The 16,639-nt window shown below is 39.1% G+C and overlaps 1 protein-coding gene across 1 annotated transcript; it reads right to left on the bottom strand.

The window, feature by feature from the left end:
- Positions 1 to 1,281: 1,281 nt before the first annotated feature.
- Positions 1,282 to 15,922, bottom strand: pxmp2 (peroxisomal membrane protein 2). The gene is made up of 5 exons (XM_061906538.1): positions 15,739 to 15,922; positions 15,492 to 15,614; positions 5,705 to 5,867; positions 2,711 to 2,830; positions 1,282 to 2,634 (listed from the first exon to the last, which is right to left on the bottom strand). Exons 1-5 carry the CDS (start codon positions 15,846 to 15,848, stop codon positions 2,566 to 2,568), a joined length of 585 nt encoding a protein of 194 aa, XP_061762522.1. The 5' UTR covers positions 15,849 to 15,922; the 3' UTR covers positions 1,282 to 2,565.
- Positions 15,923 to 16,639: the final 717 nt, after the last annotated feature.

Below are 16,639 nucleotides of genomic sequence, written 5' to 3' on the forward strand. Positions count from 1 at the left end.
ACCAGATCCATCAAGAAAGAAACAATTAGCCTATGGCAAACATTAGGAGTTGATGGCCATACATCAGTACCATTCTCAGCTGGAGAGCTCACTAACGTCATCACCCAAATAAAGAGTGGAAAGGCCCCAGGCCCTGACAACATCCCACCTGAGTTTCTTATACACAGCGGCCAGAAATGCCTAGACTGGCTCCAGGTGTTCTACTCCTCCCGTCTCCTTTGTCAGTTGATACCCAATTATAGCCGACCCAAAGAACTACTGCCCTATTTCACTACATTATCAACACAAAGCTGATAATGTTCCTACCAGCCCACAGGCCAAAGAGACAGACCATAGGCATTTGAGAGAAGCCCTCAAAACATGTAACCCCAGCTGGTCATTTGTGAAAAGTGCTTCCAGTTCCAGAAATAAAAACAGAGTGGAAGAAGAGGAAAAAAGGTAACAGATGCAACAATATTCTCATTCCTTATGTATCAGGTCTATCTGAGAAACTGTTTTACCAACACAACGTCCCAGTACACTTCAAACCAGGCAACACCCTGAGACAGAGACTGTTGCATCCTTAAGACCGGAGACCCCACACCCACAAAAATAATCTGGTGTATGCTATCCAGTGTAATGATGAATGCACTGATTTATATATTGGGGAAACAAAACAACCACTAAGTTGATGCCTGGCACACTCTTAGCTGTCTTCTTGCACCTCAGCGAGAAACAACACTCCTTCGTGAACAAAAAATTACAGATTCTGGACAGGGAGGATGGATGGTACAAAAGAGTGAGGGAAGCGTCTGTCAAGGTTGAAAAAACATCCTTGTACAGGGGAGGTGGTCTGCAACAGCACCTGTTTCCCACATACAACACTGTCCTTTCAACCTTTCCTAAAATACTCTGCAATTTAGCCTCCTACAAATAACAGGAGTTGGAAACATTCTGGTCACAGAAAGTGACATTTGTTTACAACTGAATAGAATGCATATGTGAGGGATTCTGACTGTTTTGGACTAGTAGTAGTCGATCCACAGCTATGGTTCTGCCACATAATACCTAAATGCTAACGAGGGGAAATTATACTTTAACGACTGTCGTTGGCTTTGACAGTTAGGATTGCTGATTGTTTTTCTCACTACGACAGGGCGAAACCATCCTTGCCCAGACACACCCTCCTGGTTTTTAGAGTACAAATATTTGAGGTTTTGACACCAGCTGCTGGACGAGATCTGACCAATCTAAGACTGAGCGTGAACTAATGTGAAGCCTACTTGGATGAGAGACGAAACGTTTAAGGCAAGGCAACTTTATTTGTATAGCACTTTTCATACACAAGGCAGACTCAAAGTGCTTCACAGACAACAAAGTGAAATGAGAGAAAATAAAAGTTATGCAGACAATAAAAAAAACAGTGCGGACGTTAAAAGATTAAAAGATTTAGCTGAAAGCTAAGGTGAACATAGAAGTTTTTAGTCTAGTTTTAAAAGTGGTCAGAGTTGGGGAAAGTCTGACATCTTCAGGAAGTTTATTCCAGCTATTTGTTGCGTCGTGACTGAATGATGCTCTCCCTTGATTTGGGTTTACTCTGGGAACCGCTAACAGATTGGTCTCAGATATTAGTGATATAGAGCAGTAGTCCCCAACATTTTTGTAGCTGCGGACCTGGGAGAATTTTTTTTTTTTTTGTCATGAAAAAGGGAGGTTTTTGGGTTGGTGGACTAATTGTAAGTGTATTTTGTGTTTTTTTATGTTGATTTAATAAAAATTAAAAAAAATTCAACATTTAAAACATTTTTAAAAAATTAATAAAAAATTATTCTGCGGTCCGTTACCGATTGGCCCGAGGGTTGGGGACCACTGATCTAGAGGGCTTATATAGTGGGAGCATATCAGTGATATACTTCAGCCCTAGACCATGTAGTGATTTATGTGAGCAGGAGGATTTTGAAATCAATTCTCTGATGTACAGGGAGCCAATGTAAGGATTTAAGAATTGGTGTAATGTGCTCATATTTTTTGGTCTTTGTTAGAACTTTAGCAGCAGCGTTCTGAACAAGCTGTAGTTGTTGTTTAAGACAAACTAAACAGTCCAGTTGAGATCGATTGAATGCCCTGAGATGACAATGACCTGGATGAATGAGAACATTCACAATTAAGGATGGCTGTACACCTGAGTGCAACATCCGGGCGCTGAGTGCATTCTCTGCCATGGTTAGTGTGAACAATCGTGAACTTCTCAGCATAAGTGTGTAAATTGAGTCATCTGTATTTCTGTTATATTTTATTTTTCATATTACAACACCGACATCTACCATTCGAGGCACTTTAGTATCAGTAGTTAATACACAATTTTATTATTTAATACAGTATTATCGTGACTTGCAATACAGGTCTTGGTATGTTTTAAACCCTGTCAAGTATTAGAAATGTTTAAATCACAGTGATAAAAGTTATTGTTATATTATTATTGTCCACAAAAATGGACTGCTGACCAGTTGGCTGCATGTATAATCTCATTGTTCTCCCATTGTAGTCCATCCAGTTGATTTACCTGAGTTGAAATCTTGGGATGCTTCATTTCCTGACCGATGCGAGGTAGGCGTACCAAAATAAGGCCACCATGTTGGCAAATAGCACTCGGAACTGAAAGCCAAACACACACAGCCAAGGTTGGCCACCGCAATGATGAGAGTGTGCGTAACAAGAGTGAAAAAAATACCTGGAGAGGCACAAAGTTGATATTGATGAACTGGAAAGGTGTCCAAACCCTCCAGTTCATCTTCAGAGCGGTCCAGTAGCTTCTTCTGAACTTCTTCATAAAGTCATCCAGTCCTTTTACCTGAGATTAGGACATATGCTTTTGGTCCATTATTTTGATACATGTTTTAATACATTTGCCCCTAATGCAATTTCCTTTGAACAATTACTGTATCTAAAAAGGCATTGCATGATTTCTGAACAAAATAAGTCGGTCACATAAATACTAAATTGGAAGACAGGTAGCCTCAACTTTTTTATAACCAATACACAAATAGTCAATAAGTTATGGGAGAATGACTGTAGCAGAGATGTTTTTGTTGAAGGCAGCCATGTTTTTTCTACCAATCTTGCTCAAATGTTTACAAATGTGTGCTTATCAGTCCCCTAAGTGTGTACAATGTTCCTGGTCATTCCGCCAACACGCAAAAGTTATGTAAGGTATTTTTTTTTTTTTTTTTTTAGAGAACATTGAGAGCCGTGTGAGTGATTTCAAGACACTGAGCTCTGGGGTCAAACTTTGGGGTTCTGTTCAATTAAATCATTTATAAATGTAATAACAACCCCCGCTGACCAAAGTGCTGTGCGGACATAAAACAAATGAAAAGTACATACAGGGTGGAATAAAATTCTTGAATGGCAATCATACAAAAATGTTACCACGTAAAAATAATAAAATATAGAAAGTAAAGACAATAATAACCAATATATGCCGCCAAAGTGGATTTTAAAGCCAGGGGTTAAACATACTTTGTTTCTTAGATTGTGTTTAAACTTACTTGGGGACTGAGAAGATCGGAATACATCCTTAGACTTCTTCTGTCCAGTTGAGATGCATGATTTGTAATCTACTCAAAACGTACAGGAAGCAAGGAAGCGGCAGACCACTCGATGATGTAAACATAGGGACACAAGCGCCTCTTTAAATAGTTTGTGTTAGCACTTATAATAACAATATCACTAATACTTGGTTAATATTCAGGTCATGAAACGTAAATGGAATATTGTCAGTGTTTTATTGAATGTATAATCGGATTTTATGGGTGAAATAGAGGAGCTCCCATTGGCTCCGCTGTCACCGGATTTTATTTGGAAATTATAATGCGTTAATGTCTTTCATAGGGATTGTGCACGATAGGCAACATTCCCAAAAAGTGCAGTTCCCCTTTAAATTGTTTGTAACAATTAGAGGTCAGAAGACAAATAGCGCTGTCATATCTGCAAAGAGGGTCCGTTTGACCAAATATATTATTTCTATTTTATTTTTGTTTCAATATGGGAAATTCGTCCCTATCCATGCCTGGACATCATGCAGACATTTCTGCAGAGTAGTCATGGTTGTTACAGGCAGATAATGTATACATGCCATCTGCAAAACAGGGAAAACATACATTGTGCTTTTAAAAAACAGCCCATAGGAAGCCTGTGTAAAGAAATGAGGACAGGCACCAAGATTGATCCCCGGGGTACACCTCAGTTGTGGACCAACTCAGGAGTATTGGCAAGGGTGCCCAAACCTTTTCCCCTAAGGGTGGCACACACAAAGAAAAAAATCAAAGCATGTGGGGCCCATTTTGATGATTTTCATTATAAAAACCAATACGATATTTTTTTTTCCCTTTAGGGTTCCCCTCAAGTTTGGTCGCAGGGACTAAAAAAGGGTTTCAATCATAAAAAAGTTAAATGTTGATGTGAATATTTTTATTGTGAGTTTTGTCAAAAACAACCCAGTTCTTATGGCAAAACTATGCATTATCCCCTCAAAAGTGGAATATTAGATGTGAAATAATTGGAGCCTTAAGTAGGTCAGTAATTCATAACATAACATTGACAGTTTGTAAAAAACAAAAAACTAAATCCCACCAAAATTATTCAGGGATCCAAAAGGGCCCCCACTCATAAGTGTAAAAAAAGTTCAAACATTCATTTTCTTTTTCTTGTTCAACACTTACTGTAAGATTAACTTCAGATCTATTCGTCGATTACTTTTCAATTGTTTTTTATGGTAAAAAACTAAATATGTCATATTTTCCCCAAAAAAGTATTTCAAAGGGGAATATTTGATGTGATGTAATTGGAGCCTTAAATAGGCCAATGATTTATAAAAACATTGATTTTGATTCATTATTATTTTTTGAGCAATAACAAAAGAAAAGAGAAAACGATAGCGTGCATGGCGGCTTTGTGTTATTAACATTGAACTATGTCTCGTTATATTTAACCTGTTTGCTCTTTTTAAATAAATAAATGGGTTGTACTTGTATAGCGCTTTTCTACCTTCAAGGTACTCAAAGCGCTTTGACACTACTTCCACATTTACATTCACACACTGATGGAGGGAGCTGCCATGCAAGGCGCCAACCAGCACCCATCAGGAGCAAGGGTGAAGTGTCTTGCTCAGGACACAACGGACGTGACGAGGTTGGTACTAGGTGGGATTTGAACCGGGTACCCTCGGGTTGCGCACGGCAACTCTCCCACTGCGCCACTATTCCACTTTGGTCTTTTAAAATAGTATTTTTAAAAGGTGCCAGGAGCCGTTAAAAATTAGTTGCGGGTTGCAAATGGCCCCAGGGGTACACTTTGGACACCCCTGGCCTAGGCTTACAGAAAAAAAACAAGATAGGACGGGAACCATTTTAGGGTTGTACTCTTAATACCCACACACATCTGCAGGCAAGTCAAATGAATGTTAAAATGCTAAATAAAAACGCCACCAAGTACTGCATATTTGATTAAATATACACTAAAAAGGCGTAGTTTATTACAAATTCTAATTTAGTCCACAACAGTTCAGGACTGTGATGGTAGATGTGTTAAACACTCCCCCACCGTGCTCCCGTTATGCTATGTAATGGTGGATAGAATGTGGTGCTGTTAAAACTAAAAATAAAACATTTACCACAGAGGTTTTCAGAATCAAAGTGAGACAGCAGTCAGTGTGGTAGGTACCCACCTCAAGGATGTTCATTACAAAGAAGAAAAGCAACAGGAAGCCAGGGGCAAAAACAAGGCGATCCAAAAGCAGACGTTTGAGCACACAGTATGGATCTGTACTTGGCATCCACACCTCCATCAGCTGGTAAAAGTAATGGCTGACTGGTCCTGTAATGAACAAACTGGAACGACACAAAACCGTGTGGGACCAGCACAAGAGAGACTTTAATTCTTGAATAATTTGTTTAGCTATGGAATGGGTGTTAAAAAGTCCCACTAGAGATGTGACATTTCTTGAACAGTCTTTTAGACCAGTGGTCTCAACCTTTTTTCAGTGATGTACCCCTTGTGAAATGTTTTTTTAATTCAAGTACCCCCTAATCAGACAGAGCAAAGCATTTTTGGTTGAAAAAAAAGAGATAAAGAAGTAAAATACAGCACTATGGGCGGTATAGCTCGGTTGGTAGAGTGGCCGTGCCAGCAACATGAGGGTTGCAGGTTCGATCCCCGCTTTTGCCATGCTAGTCACTGCCGTTGTGTCCTTGGGCAAGACACTTTACTCACCTGCTCCCAGTGCCACCCACACTGGTTTAAATATGTAGCTTAGATATTGAGTTTCACTATGTAAAGTGCTTTGAGTCACTAGAGAAAAGCGCTATATAAATATAATTCACTTCAGATCTCATCAGTTTCTGATTTACTAAATTGTATACCAGTGCAAAATATTGCTCATTTGTAGTGGTCTTTCTTGAACTATTTGGGAAAAAATAACTAAAATCTTGTTGAAAAATAAGTGATTCAATTATCAATAAAGATTTCTACACTTAAAAGTAATCATCCCCGCGACCCCAAAGGGAATTAGCGGTAGAAAATGGATGGATGGAAGTAATCATTAACTTAAAGTGCCCTCTTTGGGGATTGTAATAGATCCATCTGGATTCATGGACTTAATTCTAAACCTTTCTTCAAAAAAAAAAAAGAAATCTTTAACATCAATATTTATGGAACATGTCCACAAAAAAATCTAGCTGTCAACACTGAATATTGCATTGTTGTAGTTTTTTTCTTCACAGTTTATAAACTTACATTCATATTTTGTTGAAGTATTATTCAATAAATATATGTATAAATGATTTTGAATTGTTGCTATTTTTAGAATATTAAAAAAAAAATCTCATGTACCCTTTGGCATACCTTCAAGTACCCCCAAGGGTACGCATACCTCCATTTGAGAACAACTGTTTTAGACGATTTTTTCAAGTGAATGATTCCCAGTTGTGAACGTTTTGGTTTTTTTGCACGTAAACATTGAGCATTGGCGATTACCCCCTCTGAACGTCTGTGCCACACGACTGGCAACAATGAGTCAGAGTAAATATGAAAATACTGTGTGTGTGCGTGTGTGTGTTTGTGTGTGTGTGTGTGTGTGCTTCATAATGCGCCACACATTTTCCATGTGAGACAGGTCTGGACTGCGGCAGGCCAAGAAAGTACACAAATTCTTTTTTTACGAAGCCACGCTGTTGTAACACTTGTCTTGCTGAAATAAGCAGGGGCATACATGATAACGTTGCTTGGATGACAACATATGTTGCTCCAAAACCTGTATGGAACTTTCAGTATTAATGGTGCCGTCACAGATGTGTAAGTTACCCATGCCTTGGGCACTAATACACCCCCATACCATCACAGATGCTAGCTTTTGAACTTTGCGCCTATAACAATCCAGATGGTTATTTTCCTCTTTGTTCTGGAAGACACCACGTCCTCTGCTTCCAAAAACAATTTGAAATGTGGACTCGTCAGACCACCTTTCCACTTTGCATCAGTCCATCGTAGGTGAGCTTGGGCCCAGCCAAGCCGGCGGCGTTTCAGTATATTGTTGATAAATGGCTTTCGCTTTGCATAATAAAACTTAGAGTTTCAACTTGCACTTACAGATGTAGCGACCAACTGTAGTTACCGACAGTGGTTTTATGAAGTGTTCCTGAGCCCAATGTGGTGATATCCTTTACACACTGTCAGTTTTTGATGCAGTACCGCCTGAGGGATCAAAGGTCCGTAATATCACTTACGTGCAGTGATTTCTCCTGATTCTCTGAACTTTTTGATGATTTTACGGACCGTAGATGGTAAAATCCCTAAATTCCTTGCAATAGCTCGTAGAGCAATGTTCTAAAACTGTTTGACAATTTGCTTTCAAAGTGGTGACCCTCACCCCATCCTTGTTTGTGAATTACTTAGCATTTCATGGAAGCTGCTTTTATACCCAATCATGGCACCCAATTGCTCCCAATTAGCCTGCACACCTGTGGGACGCTCCAAATAAGTGTTTGATGAGCATTCCTCAACTGTATCAGTATTTATCGCCATCTTTCCCAACTTCTTTGTCACGTGTTGCTGCCATTAAATTTTAGAGTTAATGATTATTTGCAAAAAATATATATATATTTATCAGTTTGAACATCAAATATGTTGTCTTTGTTGCACATTCAACTGAATATGGGTTGAAAATGATTTGCAAATCATTGTATTCTGTTTATATTTACATCTAACACAATTTCCCAACTCATATGGAAAGGGGGTTTGTGTGTGTGTGTGTGTATATATATATATATATATATATATATATATATATATATATATATATATATATATATATATATATATATATATATATATATATCTTCTACCGCTTATTCCCTTTCGGGGTCGCGGGGGGCGCTGGCGCCTATCTCAGCTACAATCGGGCGGAAGGCGGGGTACACCCTGGACAAGTCGCCACCTCATCGCAGGGCCAACACAAATAGACAGACAACATTCACACTCACATTCACACACTAGGGCCAATTTAGTGTTGCCAATCAACCTATCCCCAGGTGCATGTCTTTGGAAGTGGGAGGAAGCCGGAGTACCCGGAGGGAACCCACGCATTCACGGGGAGAACATGCAAACTCCACACAGAAAGATCCCGAGCCTGGATTTGAACCCAGGACTGCAGGAACTTCGTATTGTGAGGCAGATGCACTAACCCCTCTGCCACCGTGAAGCCCCATATATATATATATATATATATATATATATATATATATATATATTAGGGGTGGGCAAATTAATGAGTTAATTACGAGTTAACTCATCAATTTATTAACGCCGACAATTATTTTATCGCACATTTGCGTATGTTGTTTACATGCTTTTATTTTGTTAACGCCTTTTCTTAACAAGATGGCGTCGCCCGGTTGGGAATTCGGCGTCGAGGGGCTCTTGGTAAAGATGGAACATTTGACAAAAATACCGGACAATTCTGCAAATTTCATGGCTGGCTTACAGTGTCGTCACTCCGGGATCACTTACGACCGCCAGACAATTCTGGATGTGGATAGATCGGGCCGTTTTGGACTGAATGACGCGTGCTTGCTAGACCGTCTGGGAATACTTTGCCGGCTACATCCAGCGGCTTGTGAAGCAGCGGAGTATATGTGTTGTCTGTCTATTTATGAATAATGCAGACGAGGCGTGTTGGCTGAGTTCTTAACGTTTACTTTCAGAGCGTGCATATCACAACATACAAGATGCCGTCATGGCGACACAACCTATACCGAGCTACCGCGCATGCTCGTCACTCCTATTGCATGCTGGGTAGGGTAGTTTTTTTTTCCCTGGCTCATAACATCACAATATAGTGCCATGTATATGCGTTCAGTTTATCAAAGCACCAAGCAAACAATCGGAAAATTCCTATCATATTAATTCCTAGATATGGTCATAATTATTTTAAGTGCACTACGCAGAATAAACACAACATTAATATTGCTACTACGGATAATTTGATCAAAAATTCCCTAAAACAGCCCACTACCTATAATATAGGTTTTTTAAACATAAAATCCCTGATATAAAAAAAATGTTTCTGCTGTTACCTCAGAAATTGCCTGTTCAGATGTTATGATTGTGGCTCAGAGATTTGTATGTAGATTATATTTATTTTCCATAAACAGGATAACTTAAATACCATTGCAGTGGCAATAAGCTTAAATGTTTGTATTTACATTTTTTGAGTTGATTTTCATAAAATATGCTATTTAACTGCTACTGGTTAACAAGGACTGATTTAAATTGTGTTTGCACAACAAATGTTTTGGCGCTTTTGTTCATGTGGGAGAATATTCCAATAAAGGTGCAGTACACACTACTTTTGAATTCATTATTGGGCTTTGCGTATACAATGCAGTTAATCGCGATTAATCGGAGAAATACTGCGATTAACTCAGATTAAAATTTTTAATCGTTGCCCAGCCCTAATATATATATATACACACACACACACCGTATGTTCCGCACTATAAGGCGCACCTTCAATGAATGGCCTATTTTCATATTTTGTTCATATATCAATCAATCAATGTTTACCTATATTGCCCTAAATCACTAGTGTCTCAAATGGCTGCACAAACCACTACGACATCCTCGGTAGGCCCACATAATATATAAGGCGCACCGCATTATAAACCGCATAGAATAGATGCTACAGTAGAGGCTGGGGTTACGTTATGCATCCTTTAGATCAGTGGTCCCCAACCACCAGGCCGCGGCCCGGTTCGCACAAAAAAATGTTGATTGATTGATTTATATATATATTTTTTTTTTTTATAAAATCAACATAAAAAACACACTATATACATTATATATCAATATAGATCAATACGGTCTGCAAGCACACATGATTGTATTTCTTCATGGAAAAAATAAATAAAAATGTTCAAGCGTTGATCAGTCCGCAACTACAAAAAGGTTGGGGACCACTGCTTTAGATGGAGCTGCGCTAAAGGGAATGTCAACAAAACAGTCAGGTCAGTCAAACTTTATTAATTGTAGGAGCCATTTAAGTCATCCTTATTTTTGAGATAGCATTTACTTTCTTTTGTCACTAGGTGGTGGGCTTTTTGGTTGAGCAGTGCAGGGGGAAGGGAGATGTAGGAGCACAGGTGAGCCAAACGAAGAAGGACTCGGGTGTGGGAGCACAAACCTTTCTTACCAACGGCAGACAAAGGCAGACAGCAACAGGGAGGAGAACATATAACACAATATCACTGCAATAATCCACGGTATATTTCATTCACCCTGCAAGTTCTTTAATAAATATGCATAAACTGGATTTCCAACTTGACCTCACTTCATATGCAATGTTTGTTTTACAGTCGTCCTGTCCCATGAGCAGAAAAACACCCCCAAAGAATGATGCTACCACCCCCATGCTTCACAGTATGGGTGGTGTTCTTGGGATGGTACGCATCATTCTTCTTCCTCCAAACACGCATAGTGGAATTATGACCAAAAAGGTCAATTTTGGTCTCATCTGTCCACAAAACTTTCACACAGGACTCCTCTGGATCATCCAAATGGTCATTGGCAAACGTAAGACGGGCCTTAACACGTGCTGGTTTAACCTTCCGTGCCATGCATGATTTCAAACCATGACGTCTTAGTGCAGGGGTGCCCACACTTTTTCTGCAGGCGAGCTACTTTTCAATTGACCAGCTCGAAGGGATCTACCTCATTTATATATATCATTTATATTTATTTATTTATGAAAGAGACATTTTTGTAAACAAGTTAAATGTGTTTAATGATAATACAAGCATGTGTAACACATATAGATGTCTTTCTTTCACAAAGACAAGAATATAAGTTGGTGTATTACCTGATTCTGATGACTTGCATTGATTGGAATCAGACAGCAATGATGATAACGCCCACATTTTCAAATGGAGGAGAAAAAAAGTTGTCCTTTCTGTACAATACCGCATGAAAGTGGTTGGTTTTTGGCATCTAATTCATCCAGCTTCCATACACTTTACAAGAAAAACATTGGCGGCAAATTCCGTAGCTTGCTTGATTGACATTCACGGCACCCGAGGGTCTTGTGAGATGACGCTGGCTGCTGCCAGTTCATTATTATGAAAAAATGACAGAGAGGAAGGCGACAAAACACTTTTTATTTCAACAGACTTTCGCGCCGTCCCTTCCGTCAAAACTCTAAAGGCCGACTGCACATTTCCTATCTTCACAATAAAAGCCCTGCTTCATGCTGCCTGCGCTAACAAAATAAGAGTCTCGGAAAGCTGGCGTGCACAAGTGATGTGCACGCCAGCTTTCTGAGGGATCGCTTGTGCACGCCAGTTTTCCGAGACTCTGTATTTAGTTAGCGCAGGCAGCATGAAGCAGGGCTTTTATTGTGAAGATAGGAAATGTGCAGTCGGCCTTTAGAGTTTTGACGGAAGGTACGGCGCGAGAGTCTGTTGAAAAAAAAGTGTTTCTCGCCTTCCTCTCTGTCATATTTTCATAATAATGATCTTGCAGCAGCCAGCGTCATCTCACAAGACCCTCCGGTACCGTGAATGTCATTTAAGTGACGTCTTGGTGAAGATTGATGATCACTAATTTTTAGGTCTATTTTTTTTAAAAGCCTGGCTGGAGATCGACTGACACACCCCCCGCGGTCGACTGGTAGCTCGCGATCGACGTAATGGGCATCCCTGTCTTAGTGTATTACCATACATGGAAATAGTAGTCCCAGCTCTTGTCATGTCATTGACCAAGTCCTGCCGTGTAGTCCTGGGCTGATTCCTCACCTTTCTTAGCATCATTGAGACCCCATGAGGTGATATATCTTGCATGGGGCTCCACTTCGATTGAGATTGACCTTCATGTTAAGCCTCTTCCATTTTCTAATGATTGCTCCAACAGTGGACCTTTTTTCACCAAGCTGCTTGGCAATTTCTCCGTAGCCCTTTCCATCCTTGTACAATTTTGTCTCTGGTGTCTATGGACGGCTCTTTGCTCTTATCCATGCTGAATGTTTGGGTCTTACTGATTGTAAGGGGGGGACAGGTGTCTTTAAGCAGCTAACGACTTCACAGAGGTGCATCTGATTCAGGATAATACAGTGGAGTGGAGGAGGACTTTTAAATACGGACTAACGGGTCTTTGAGGGTCAGAATTCTAACTGATAGACAGGTGTTCAAATACTTATTTTCAGCTGTATCACATGAATAAATTGTCAAAAAAATCATAGATTGTGATTTCTGGATTTTTAAGGGGGAGAACTTGCAAAATAGCAGGGTGTTCAAATACTTATTTTCTTCACTGTGTGTGCATATATATATATATATATATATATATACATACATACATACATACATACATATATATATATATATATATATATATATATATATATATATATACATACATACATACATATATATATATATATATATATATATATATATATAAGCGGAAGAAAATGGATGGATGATATATATATTATACACACACACACACTTCTAATAATTTATTTTCATTTGAATTCACTTTTCGGGTTGATTACTCTAACGCGTAGTAGTTTAAGCCTACACACAGGTCGTAATTAAGGCATACACACACCAGGTAAGTTAATATAATTTTGTAGTCACATTTTTATTCTGTCCTAATTTTTTTGAAGTTTTATTAAACTTTTTATACCTAGTAATGCGTTTTATTCTTCCTAATAATTAGTATATTTGTTTTCTCTTTAGGTAAAATGCTAAAAATATTAGGTGAGGGAAAATTCTAACCCGTGGTGTCACTGCCAAGGCATGGAACTATGGCAACGCCTTATGGAATGTTTACATTGAAAAACACAACAAAAAATACAATTATAACCAATACTTGCGAATAATTTCTATAGGTAGAGTAATATTTGTGTCAATTTAATTATTCTGATGTACATATTTGATCATTTCCTTGATTAAAAAAACTGTTAAAATTATAGCTGCAAGCAGCGATGGACGGGACCGACTTTTGCTGGTGTTTCCTGCCTTTACCCATTCAACATATCTTTACCTTCACGTTACCTACCTTCCCTGCATCCTGGGGTCACACTGGTGCTTCTTCCTGTCACCCATAATGTTTGAAAAAAGGTGACGGGTTTTTACAAAACTTTTGCTTTGAAGGGGTAATTGCCAACTTCCTGTGGATTTTTGCTGAAGGATGTCAATTATTAAAATGTAGGTTTAAGTGAGACCTACATAGAGGTTTTTTGTTTCATGTCTTTCCAACATTCCTACCGGAAGTTACAAGCAGTTTTGTCTGTGTTTCTTCCTAGGAGCAGTTTTGTCTGTGTTTTATTCCTAGGGGTCGCTAAAGCGCAGAGTTTTTTGTTTTTTTTATTAGATCGCAATTTTCGCCAGTCCTAAAGTGTGTGTCCAGTTTGGTGAGTTTTGAAGCATTTTAGGAAGTCAAATTACAGCTCAAAGAGGCAAAAATTACATTTTTAGGAAAATTTAGTTTTGAAGTGGTTTTTGCCAACTTCCCATTGATTTTTGCAGAAGGTCGTCATTTTATGAAATCTAGGTCTTAGTCAGACCTACATAGAGGTTTTTTGTTTCATGTCAGTACGACCTTCCTAACGGAAGTTACAAGCCAATTTGTCTGTGTTTTTTCCTAAGAGGCGCAAGAGCGCAATTTTGAGTTTTGGGGTTTGATTTTTTTATTAGATGGCCATTTTCACCAGTCCTGATGTGTGTGTAAAACTTGGTGAGTTTTGAAGCATGTTAAAAGGCCTACTGAAATGATATTTCCTTATTTAAACGGGGGTAGCAGGTCTATTCTATGTGTCATGCTTGATCATTTTGCGATATTGCCATATTTTTGCTGAAAGGATTTAGTAGAGAACATCCACGATGACGTCACATGTTGATGGCTCCTCACATATTCATATTGATTTTAAATGGGAGCCTCCAACAAAAACAGCTATTCGGACCGAGACACCGAAAATGTCCCTATTAATTTGAGCGAGGATGAAAGATTCGTGTTTGAGGATATTGATAGCGACGGACTAGGAAAAAAAAAAACACAATTGCATTGGGACGGATTCTGATGTTTTTAGACACATTTATTAGGATCATTCTGGGAAATCCCTTATCTTTCTATTGTGTTGCTAGTGTTTTAGTGAGTTTAACAGTACCTGATAATCGGTAGTGTACGTCCACGGGTGTCTTGACGCGCAGTGTCTCAGCGATGTCGACGGCAGCTATATGGGCGGCACAAGCTCAGCTGATATCCGGTAAGAGGCGACTTTTTACCACACTTTTCTCACCGAAACCTGCTGGTTGACATTCAGTTGGGATCCATGTCCGCTCTGATCCATAGTAAAGTTTCACCTCCGTGAATTTTAAACAAGGAATCACCGTGTGTTTGGGTGGCTAAAGGCTAAAGCTTCCCAACTCCATCTTTCTACTTTGACTTCTCCAATATTAATTGAACAAATTGCAAAGGATTCAGCAACACAGATCTCCAAAATACTGTGTAATTATGCCATTAAAGCAGACGACTTATAGCTGTGTGTGTGCGCAGCGCTCATATACCCTAACAGCCCGTGACGTCAAGCGTACTCATCATTACGCACGTTTTAAAAAAAAAAAACTCCGGGGAAATTTAAAATTGCAATTTAGTAAACTAAAAAGGCTGTATTGGCATGTGTTGCAATGTTAATATTTCATCATTGATATATAAACTATCAGACTGCGTGGTGGGTAGTAGTGGGTTTCAGTAGGCCTTTAAGAGGGTCAAATTACAGCTCGAAGAGGCGGCGGAATAATAATAATAATAATAATAATAAAACCTTAGAAATACAATAGGGTCCTCTGTCCCAAAGGGACATTCGGTCCCTAACTAATTATAATAACAGGCCAATCTTTTGAACGGCTCTTCAGGATCCGGCTCCCTTTGAAGAGTCATAACTCCCATCTGTAAAGACTCACCCATAAATGGCATAGCGTGCAGCTCCAGCTGTGTCAATCTTTTGGACTACTCCATCATCTTTGGACTTTTTTCTTGCCTCCACAATCTGAGAAAGCAGATTTCCTAAGGCTGAGAGGATGCCACTAAAAAGAAAAAACAAGGATAAACATTGAAGTGTACAACTTGTTCACTACACAAACAACACATAAGTGACATTAGCTGCTAAGTACAAACAAAACAAATATGCCAAAGTCCACTACGTCCGACCTTGTTATTGATTTAGTCAGAATGGGATATTTCTTCAGAAGAAATAAATACTGTTGAAGCAAACTGAAGTGAACGGACACATCCCGCACCGGCAAACTATTAACAGTCATAATTGCAAACTTCCTCACAAACACAGCTGTCACTCCCCGGTCGGTATCGGACTACCAGATCAGTCCACGCATGCGCGAAACAACGTCACTTCCTGTTGATTTATTTATTTATTTTTAACCTTTATGTATACATTTCAAAATTTACAAACAATCGAGAAAATATAACCAAAATAACAGCGCCAGGGGTACAGGAATCCTGTCAACTTATTTTACAGTAGGTATGTTCGTACATGCCGTCACCATTATTTATTTTTTTGTACTCGTTAACAACAAAGCAAACGTTTTTAAGCGTACACTATTTATTTTTAAAACGTACATATACTGTACATTTATTTTGGAATGGAGATTCGAGGTTGGCTGAAAGGCAAAGGTATGTCCACATTTACTATAGAATAAATTAAATGTGGTATATTTATGAAAGAAATTATTATCAATATTATGTTGCAAGTTTGTCATAGATAAATGTCAGTTTCTTAAAGTGAAGCCCAAATTCTCTCTTTGTATTATCCATCCATCCATTTCTACCGCTTATTCCTTTTTGGGGTCGCGGGGGGCGGTGGTGCCTATCTCATATACAATCGGGCGGAAGGCGGGGTACACCCCGGACAAGTCGCCACCTCATCACAGGGCCAACACAAATAGACAGACAACATTCACACACTAGGGCCCATTTAGTGTTGCCAATCAACCTATCCCCAGGTGCATGTCTTTGGTGGTAGGAGGAAGCCGGAGGACCCGGAGGGAACCCACGAAGTCACGGGGAGAACATGCAAACTCCACACAGAAAGATC

Source organism: Nerophis ophidion, linkage group LG07, assembly GCF_033978795.1.
Source record: "Nerophis ophidion isolate RoL-2023_Sa linkage group LG07, RoL_Noph_v1.0, whole genome shotgun sequence".
In the NCBI taxonomy this organism is placed as follows: Eukaryota; Metazoa; Chordata; class Actinopteri; order Syngnathiformes; family Syngnathidae; genus Nerophis; species Nerophis ophidion.

What these genes read in the sequence shown, in the direction of transcription:
- pxmp2 (XM_061906538.1), bottom strand. Translation starts at nt 15,848, where the DNA reads ATGACTGTTAATAGTTTGCCGGTGCGGGATGTGTCCGTTCACTTCAGT. An exon ending in CTGACTAAATCAATAACAAG is followed by an intron (nt 15,615 to 15,738) that starts GTCGGACGTAGT and finishes TTTTCTTTTTAG; the next exon opens with TGGCATCCTCTCAGCCTTAG. An exon ending in TTGTAATGAACATCCTTGAG is followed by an intron (nt 2,831 to 5,704) that starts GTGGGTACCTAC and finishes TCCTAATCTCAG; the next exon opens with GTAAAAGGACTGGATGACTT.